The sequence below is a fragment of the Coregonus lavaretus genome (assembly GCF_964263955.1).
Source record: "Coregonus lavaretus genome assembly, chromosome: 3".
Classification (NCBI taxonomy): Eukaryota; Metazoa; Chordata; class Actinopteri; order Salmoniformes; family Salmonidae; genus Coregonus; species Coregonus lavaretus.
The window spans coordinates 28,024,992-28,034,812 of record NC_139990.1 but is presented as its reverse complement, the minus strand read 5'-3'; the positions used below and the strand labels follow the sequence as shown (position 1 = coordinate 28,034,812).

General features: G+C 43.0%; 1 protein-coding gene across 1 annotated transcript; it reads right to left on the bottom strand.

Moving 5' to 3' along the window:
- Nucleotides 1–28: 28 nt before the first annotated feature.
- On the bottom strand, nucleotides 29–9,795 carry LOC311113250 (palmitoyl-protein thioesterase 1-like). The gene is made up of 10 exons (XM_084156457.1): nucleotides 9,738–9,795; nucleotides 8,491–8,613; nucleotides 8,215–8,324; nucleotides 1,930–2,057; nucleotides 1,556–1,626; nucleotides 1,352–1,454; nucleotides 1,071–1,161; nucleotides 843–941; nucleotides 658–729; nucleotides 29–549 (listed from the first exon to the last, which is right to left on the bottom strand). Exons 1-10 carry the CDS (start codon nucleotides 9,769–9,771, stop codon nucleotides 427–429), a joined length of 954 nt encoding a protein of 317 aa, XP_084012583.1. The 5' UTR covers nucleotides 9,772–9,795; the 3' UTR covers nucleotides 29–426.
- Nucleotides 9,796–9,821: the final 26 nt, after the last annotated feature.

Sequence of the window (9,821 nt, the reverse complement as noted above, 5' to 3'; positions counted from 1 at the left end):
CTACTGGCAAAGAAAATGCCCACCACACTGTTATTTACATTTAACATTTAAGTCATTTAGCAGATGCTCTTATCCAGAGCGACATACAGTTAGTGCATACATTTTCATACTGGTACCCCGTGGGAATCGAACCCACAACCCTGGCATTATAACTTGCATTTTTATTCCAAAATACAGTGCTAAACAAATTATCCTACATTTGAACTTTAATAGATATCTCCAAATTAGACCATCTTGCATCTGAGAACCAACTTAATTTTTCTATGGTAGTACGTTAACTGGGTAAAACGGTTTTTAAAATCATAAACAGTGCATTATTCGATTTAAACAGCAGGATGGTATCGATATGATAGGAATGATCAGTGCAATAGTAATGTGTGTGCGTACGCCAACTAATGTCAACAGAGCGTAGGTAGCTAGGTGTATTTAGTGCAGGTAAGGCACTAGTTTGGCATTGAACCACTCATCCGTGAACTGGAGGTGATCTCCTTCTGTGGCCAGGAAATCCAGCTTCCCAGCTGCCTCCATCGCTGCCAGTCCCAGACGATCCTGAAAACCAATACCATTTATCAATATCACATACATTAATGTATATAATTCGAACACATGAAAATACATGTCTGTGTTTGAAGATGCGTAAACATGATGGGGTTTTACCTCTTTATAGAGAACACTCTCCTGAAGGGTCTCGGTCTCATTTGCCTGACCCGTTTTCAGAAAACCAAACCACTACAACAAAGAGATGACATACAAAATACATATTGTCCATTAGCATCAGTAATTACAGTGTAGGAGGAGGACAGTACATCAAGAGAGGTTATCACAATGTGTACAGTATTTACCTCGGTGTCAACTGGATCCACAACACTGTCTTGCAAGAACTTGACCATCACAAACTTGTGCAGCAGTTGGAGGTTCTTCTTGTAAGTCTCGTTCACCACCTGTGGGGTGAAATGCAGCAGATGAATTGAATGAAATTAAATTGGAATGCAGTTATGGAGAATATTGAAGATAAACAGCATAAATCAATCAAATAAGTCTGATTCTGAAAAGGAGAGCACCATACTAACCCGCTCCTGATTGATATCAGCTAGGAAGAGGCTGTGTTTTTTGTACAGGTCGTCGTTTAGTGGGTCGTGCCAGTACTGTGCCTGCACCAAGCTGATAAAGACAAGGATTCCAAATGAATCACTAGATAACAACCACACAATACACAAAGCACTTTCTCTCTCTATTCTTTGCACATCCTCTCAAAACGTACAGTAACTATGTCCTAATGTTTATCTGGTTGTTGCCGACTTGTCTCGAATATAACAATTGCCCTCTGAATTAGTTGTAAGTCTACACTCACTGTTTTTGCACAATATCGGTGTAGGCTCCTGAGTTGAGTTTCTTGCGAATCCAGTCACAGATATGGGAGCTCTCTCCAGGGCATTTAGGGAGACCATACACCCCTGCGAATGTGGAGAATATGATCATTACAAAACTGTCAGGAAGTGAATGAAAGACAATGTCGCTGAATAGAGACAAGGCACTGTTGCCATGGTGCCGTTACCTTGTTGTTGTCCCCCAACAGAGATCAGGGTTTTCATTGGAGGAGATGGACAGCGCTGCGCCACTGCCCTCCTAGGGGGAAAAGAGGTGGTAAGGTGAATAACTGAGAATTACAGCTTCTTGTCTCATGTATAAAGTATATTCTTCCGCTTACCGGGGATGGGCAACTCCTTGAGGACCTGAGTTTCTGCAGGCTTTTATTCCACCTCAGCTATGAAACACCTGATTTGATTTGTTGAATAAGTGTGAAAGTGTTGGGCTGGAATCTGCACATACTGCAGCTCTCCAGAACCGGAGTGGCCCTTCCCAATCTCTGACATTCTATTCAAAAAGCATTCTGAGAGGCTTTGTGAGAACAGGCCCAGAGACACTTACAGGAACTGCCCTCCCTGGGAGAAGCCCATGGCATTGTAGCCATCCTTCAGCTTGGGATCCTGGGCCAGCTGGCTGCACACCATGGACACCTGCTCATTGACGTCCATGAAGAAACCATTCTCTGTGTCCTGAGGGGTAGATATGAGGAGGCAAGGAAGTTCATGTTGGGAACGTAACAAAGTTGGCAAACAGGAAAACCACATTTCAGAAAATAGGTCAGAGGTGAGCTATTTTACTCTACAAAGGCCGGTGAGTGCAAGTGTCGCTGCAGCCCCCAAGCAGTTACACACTTGATTCTACTAATCAACTTCAATCAAAGCTTTCATTAGTAGGAACAGGTGTGTTACTGTTTGGCGGGAGCAAAGCCAAGCATCCACACCGGTCACCACAGGGTATGACTGTCCACCACCGTGCAGGGCCGGAGTTATGGATGGGCCTTAGGGGGCCTGGCCCACCTTACCGTACCTCCTTGCCCGTCCAAATAAAATATTGATCATTTATTTGACCGAGATGTTCGCCGACAGAAAGATGCATCAATCACAGAAAAAGCATCCGAGTGAGCGAAACAGCGCCACTGTCTCAGTATGTGTAGACCATGTATCTGATACTGTCTGGACAAAAATAGTATGGCATGTCATACTATTTCTGGCCAAACAGCATCAGATACATGGGCTACATATATTAAGACAGAGGGGCGCTGTTTCGCTCACTCAGAAGCTTTCTCCGGTGAGATAGTTTCAGCAGAGAGTAAGAGGCAAAGCGAGAGGGCGTACTATTGCCAAAATCTGTCCAAAATAAGCCTAATGCGTTTCTATGGGCGTAATATACAGACCTAAGCTTGTGGCCTGCCTTCCTGCCTTTGGGACGACTCCCATTGTTAGGGTGGAGACATGAGCATCTCGTTATTATATACAGATCTCGTTTCAGCTTCTTGAATTGGAAAGGAAAGTTGCCAGGTGCACAGTGCACTGTTCGGATGCTGGCTTCCACTAAAGTAAATGTATGTTTTGCCAAAATTATATAAGTACTCCTGTCTAAATAAAATCATTAAAAATACTTCATCAGAGAGCACGACTTAGCCACAGAGGGTCATTAGCTTCTTTTAAAAAATCATCTGTGGATTGTTCACAAGTGCGTAGGCATATGCCTATTTAGGAAGCCAGTAATTTGGGCAGCGCGCGTGACAATAGGCCTAGCTGATTATTGAGTTGAGTTAGTGAAAAGCGTCTAAATTATGTGTCAAGAATTATTATTATAAAATTTTTTTGTCATTTAGCAGACGCTCTTATCCAGAGTGACTTACATTTTCATACTGGCCCCCGTGGGAAACGAACCCACAACCCTGGTGTTGCAAGCGCCATGCTCTACCAACTGAGCTACACGGGGCCCAGAATGTCTTGAGTATCATTTTAAATGTTGAGACAAGCAAAAGGGGAGGGGTATGGGATGAAAATATGGGGCGTCTCGCTCCAAAATGCATGCACTCAGTTCTCTAGAATGCGCTCAGCTGTCTCCTGCCAATTATTGCGCATTCATTGTTTCATTGTGTGAATTGTTTGCCCTTTGATTGTTTATTTTTATCAATTCCCAATTACATACAGTGCATTCGGAAAGTATTCAGACCCCTTGACTATTTCCTTACATTACAGCCTTATTCTAAAATGGATTAGAATGTTTTTTTCCTCAATCTACACACAAGACACCATAATGACAAAGCAAAACAGGTTTGTAGAAAAAAAAATAACATTGATAAACTGAAATATCACATTTACATAAGTATTCAGACCCTTTCCTCAGTACTTTGTTGAAGCACCTTTGGCAGTGAATACAGCCTCGAGTGTTCTTGGGTATGACGCTACAAGCTTGGCACACATGTATTTGCAGAGTTTCTCCCATTCTTTGCTGCAGATCCTCTCAAGCTCTGTCAGGTTGGATGAGGAGCGTCACTGCACAGCTACTTTCAGGTCTCTCCAGAGATGTTCTATCGGGTTCAAGTCCAGGCTCTGGCTGGGCCACTCAAGGACATTGAGGCTTGTCCCGAAGCCACTACTGCATTGTCTTGGCTGTGTGTTTAGGGTCTGTGTCCTTTTGGAGGGTGAACCTTCGCCCCAGTCTGAGGTTCTGAGCGCTCTGGAGCAGGTTTTCATCAAGGATCTCTCTGTACTTTGCTCCGTTCATCTTTTCCCTCGACCCTGACTAGTCTCCCAGTTCCTGCCGCTGAAAAACATCCCCACAGCATGATGCTGCCACCACCATGCTTCACCGTAGGGATGGTGCCAGGCTTCCTCCAGATGTGATGCTTGGCATTCAGGCCAAATAATTCAATCTTGGTTTCATCAGACCAGAGAATCTTCTTTCTCATGGTCAGTCCTTTAGGTGCCTTTTGGCAAACTCCAAGCGGGCTGTCATGTGCCTTTTACTGAGGAGTGGCTTCCGTCTGGCTACTCTACCATAAAGGCCTGATTGGTGGAGTGCTGCAGAGATGGTTGTCCTTCTGGAAGGATCTCCCATCTCCACAGAGGAACTCTGGAGCTCTGTCAGAGTGACCATCGGGTTCTTGGTCACCTTGCTGACCAAGGCCCTTCTCCCCCAATTGCTCAGTTTGGTTGGGCGGCCAGCTCTAGGAAATGTCTTGGTGGTTCCAAGCTTCTTCCATTTAAGAATGATAGAGGCCACTGTGTTCTTGGGGACCAAAAATGCTGCCAACATTTTTGGTCCCCTTCCCCAGATCTGTGCCTCGACACAATCCTGTCTAGGAGCTCTACGGACAATTCCTTTGACCTCATGGCTTGGTTTTTGCTCTGACATGCACTGTCAACTGTGGGACCTTATATAGACAGGTGTGTGCCTTTCCAAATCATGTTCAATCAATTGAATTTGGAAACAGGATGCACCTGAGCTCAATTTCGAGTGTCATAGCAAAGGGTCTGAATACTTATGTAAATAATGTTTCTGTTTTTAATTTTTAATACATTTGCAAACAATTCTAAAAACCTGTTTTCGCTTTGTCATTATGGGGTAGTGTGTAGATTTGAGATTTGTTTACATTTTAAAACCATTTTAGAAGAAGGCTGTAACATAACAAAATGTGGAAAAAGTCAAGGGGTCCGAATGCACTGTATGTCACCAGTAGGCATAGTAAATGTACCTTTAATCCCTGTCATTTGGTTTCATTAATTTCTGTGAATGCATGTATTAATTACAGTCATTTACCGTTCTCATTCTCGGAGTGGAAATGTTGTTTGCAGAATTCACAACTTGCTACACTTGTGAGAAACAAGTTTTGGTTTATTTCATAACCATCATTTACAAGTTTTGTAAATGTTTTCATTGTCTTTTCTTTGGAGTGCTCCATGTGAGCAATGAGTATGTGACTGGTTTCTCTGTCCTGATAACGTTAAGGGAGTGCAAAGTTGGCCTACCTGGCCTGCTGCATGCAAATGTAGGAAAGTGCCCATTTACAGTGGGGAGAACAAGTATTTGATACACTGCTGATTTTGCAGGTTTTCCTACTTACAAAGCATGTAGAGGTCTGTAATTTTTATCATAGGTACACTTCAACTGTGAGAGACGGAATCTAAAACAAAAATCCAGAAAATCACATTGTATGATTTTTAAGTAATTAATTTGCATTTTATTGCACGACATAAGTATTTGATACATCAGAAAAGCAGAACTTAATATTTGGTACAGAAACCTTTGTTTGCAATTACAGAGATCATACGTTTCCTATAGGTCTTGACCAGGTTTGCACACACTGCAGCAGGGATTTTGGCCCACTCCTCCATACAGACCTTCTCCAGATCCTTCAGGTTTCGGGGCTGTCGCTGGGCAATACGGACTTTCAGCTCCCTCCAAAGATTTTCTATTGGGTTCAGGTCTGGAGACTGGCTAGGCCACTCCAAGACCTTGAGATGCTTCTTAAGGAGCCACTCCTTAGTTGCCCTGGCTGTGTGTTTCGGGTCGTTGTCATGCTGGAAGACCCAGCCACGACCCATCTTCAATGCTCTTACTGAGGGAAGGAGGTTGTTGGCCAAGATCTCGCGATACATGGCCCCATCCATCCTCCCGTCAATACGGTGCAGTCGTCCTGTCCCCTTTGCAGAAAAGCATCCCCAAAGAATGATGTTTCCACCTCCATGCTTCACGGTTGGGATGGTGTTCTTGGGGTTGTACTCATCCTTCTTCTTCCTCCAAAACGGCGAGTGGAGTTTAGACCAAAAAGCTCTATTTTTGTCTCATCAGACCACATGACCTTCTCCCATTCCTCCTCTGGATCATCCAGATGGTCATTGGCAAACTTCAGACGGGCCTGGACATGCGCTGGCTTGAGCAGGGGGACCTTGCGTGCGCTGCAGGATTTTAATCCATGACGGCGTAGTGTGTTACTAATGGTTTTCTTTGAGACTGTGGTCCCAGCTCTCTTCAGGTCATTGACCAGGTCCTGCCGTGTAGTTCTGGGCTGATCCCTCACCTTCCTCATGATCATTGATGCCCCACGAGGTGAGATCTTGCATGGAGCCCCAGACCGAGGGTGATTGACCGTCATCTTGAACTTCTTCCATTTTCTAATAATTGCGCCAACAGTTGTTGCCTTCTCACCAAGCTGCTTGCCTATTGTCCTGTAGCCCATCCCAGCCTTGTGCAGGTCTACAATTGTATCCCTGATGTCCTTACACAGCTCTCTGGTCTTGGCCATTGTGGAGAGGTTGGAGTCTGTTTGATTGAGTGTGTGGACAGGTGTCTTTTATACAGGTAACGAGTTCAAACAGGTGCAGTTAATATAGGTAATGAGTGGAGAACAGGAGGGCTTCTTAAAGAAAAACTAACAGGTCTGTGAGAGCCGGAATTCTTACTGGTTGGTAGGTGATCAAATACTTATGTCATGCAATAAAATGCAAATGAATTACTTTAAAATCATACAATGTGATTTTCTGGATTTTTGTTTTAGATTCCGTCTCTCACAGCTGAAGTGTACCTATGATAAAAATTACAGACCTCTACATGCTTTGTAAGTAGGAAAACCTGCAAAATCGGCAGTGTATCAAATACTTGTTCTCCCCACTGTAGCTCAAGTCAAGACTGATAGAAAGGGAGGCGGACAGGCGGAGTACAGAGATGAATGCGATTGAAATAACCTGAATATCAGGATATTTTCTACTGTTTTTATTTATCGGCTTAAGGCTTTATTTTACTTAGTTGACAATGGAAGTTATAGGCATACTGCTGCATTGGCCTATAGGCTATCTCTGAGTTCCATGCGTTAATTTCTTTAGCTGCCAATGGCTCTTGGTGTATCAATGTGTCCATATTGCAGAGTATGGTGCTCTCGCATTAGTTGAATTTAAACTTTTAGATTTTCATCATTTTAATTCAGATTTTTATGATTAACCACGTGACAATGATTTTGAGAAACAGAAACGTTGTTATAGAAATGAAACTGTTCCACAAAAATGTGCATATAAAAATAATCATAACTGGCACACAGATCGGTAGAAATGGTAGGATAAATTGTAAGCGTCCCCAAATTTGAAACGGGTCTTTACTAGATTCCGTCTCTCACAGCTGAAGTGTACCTATGATAAAAATTACAGACCTCTACATGCTTTGTAAGTAGGAAAACCTGCAAAATCGGCAGTGTATCAAATACTTGTTCTCCCCACTGTAGCTCAAGTCAAGACTGATAGAAAGGGAGGCGGACAGGCGGAGTACAGAGATGAATGCGATTGAAATAACCTGAATATCAGGATATTTTCTACTGTTTTTATTTATCGGCTTAAGGCTTTATTTTACTTAGTTGACAATGGAAGTTATAGGCATACTGCTGCATTGGCCTATAGGCTATCTCTGAGTTCCATGCGTTAATTTCTTTAGCTGCCAATGGCTCTTGGTGTATCAATGTGTCCATATTGCAGAGTATGGTGCTCTCGCATTAGTTGAATTTAAACTTTTAGATTTTCATCATTTTAATTCAGATTTTTATGATTAACCACGTGACAATGATTTTGAGAAACAGAAACGTTGTTATAGAAATGAAACTGTTCCACAAAAATGTGCATATAAAAATAATCATAACTGGCACACAGATCGGTAGAAATGGTAGGATAAATTGTAAGCGTCCCCAAATTTGAAACGGGTCTTTACTATAACAACCATTTTTTTAAATCACATAGGGGGTCCCTTGAAAAAAAAAGTGCCCGCCTATGGAAATCAAATGCCCATCCAACTGATTCGTTCTGGCGCTAGCCCTGCCACTGAGATAGGTTCATGGAGAGTGGAAAGTACCTGAATGACAGTCTTGCCAATCATCAGGGACAGGACGTCAATGCCAGGGATTGCTTCCTCGATCATCTTCTTTATGGAGCCCATGCTGAGAGGGTTGCAACAGCTGTCTCCTGTGTACACACAGAAACAAGAACAGAGTCTATATACACTATCTGACATAGCATGACATTTACTGAAGGGCCTCCACTTCCTTGTTTAGCCACTCTGCCAAACTGAGAAACGCCATTGCTGTATGTGAAAACATAATGTTCTAGAATTATGCATCTAAGTGCTTACCCATTCCATGCCACAGAACCAATGGGAGGGTGGCATTGTTGAATCCATGTACTGGGCTGAGGACAAGTAATAGCAGGGGGCCAGCCCCCAGGAGCAAGCGGAAAAGTGTGGTCATCTTGCACCCTGAAATCAATGTACAAATCAAATCAAATTTGCCACATGCGCTGAATACAACAGGTGTACAACAGGTGTAGTGAAATGCTTACAAGCCCTTAACCAACAATGCAGTTTTTAAGAAAATAAAAAAGTGTTAAGTAAAAAATAGATATGTAAAAAATAAAAATAGCAAATAATTAAAGAGCAGCAGTAAAATAAAAGAACAGTAGGGAGGCTATATACATGGGGTACCGGTACAGAGTCAATGTGCGGGTGCACCGGTTAGTCGAGGTAATATGTACATGTGGGTAGAGTTAAAGTGACTATGCATGTGGTCCTCTGTAGCTCAGCTGGTAGAGCACGGCGCTTGTAACGCCAAGGTAGTGGGTTCGATCCCCGGGACCACCCATACACAAAAATGTATGCACGCATGACTGTAAGTCGCTTTGGATAAAAGCGTCTGCTAAATGGCATATTATTATATTATATTATAATAATAAACTGAGTAGCAGCAGCGTAAAAGAGGGGGTGGGGGGGCCAATGCAAATAGTCCAGGTAGCAATGATTAGCTGTTCAGGAGTCCATGCTGCATTGGCATTAGTTCACAGACAGTAAGTGAACTAATGCAAATGCAGGACTATCTATGTAATCAGTAATGTGATTCAACTGGGAAGTGGGTGGCCTGGCCCTGAAACTTTGTTTGGTAAACTGAGCGATGGGGCTGGGGAAACGTAATATCTCAGCTGCATTATAGACGTAGTTATTATGAATGCAGAGTATGCCTTTAAAGCTGCGATTGTTGTTTGGTAGGGGTTTTCCATGTTGTCAAAATCATGGAATATGGCTGCGAGAGCTTCACAAGAACAAAACAAAGCCAGAACGAACAACCATTCCCCATTTTTCTTGCAAGTTTGGGAGGTACCTTTCTTTCATAACAAACCAGTTAGCCAAGTTAGCTAGCACGCTACGCTAGCTTCCCAAATGTGGGAAACTAGCGACGTTAGACGACATTATTTTCCTAGCTTGGTCATACATATCTACCTATGTCTACATTTCTTGTTGGTCGTGTTTCACTGAAAACGGGAAACTATAAACATCTGCTGAGCAATAAACACTCTGAATCTGCACCGGAGCAATTAACTGCTACTTACTTTTCAGGAATCGCCACAGTTTGTCACATGACATGCTAGCAACCAGGAAGAAACGTGAGAAACAACCACCGATTTCCAAATCAT

Bases quoted from the DNA above. Each gene is read 5' to 3' on its own strand.
- LOC311113250 (XM_084156457.1), bottom strand. From the start codon at position 9,771: ATGTCATGTGACAAACTGTGGCGATTCCTGAAAA. The intron at 1,162-1,351 runs GTGAGTGTAGAC...TGTCTTTATCAG, and splicing joins ACCGATATTGTGCAAAAACA to CTTGGTGCAGGCACAGTACT. The intron at 550-657 runs GTAAAACCCCAT...ATTGGTTTTCAG, and splicing joins AGAGTGTTCTCTATAAAGAG to GATCGTCTGGGACTGGCAGC.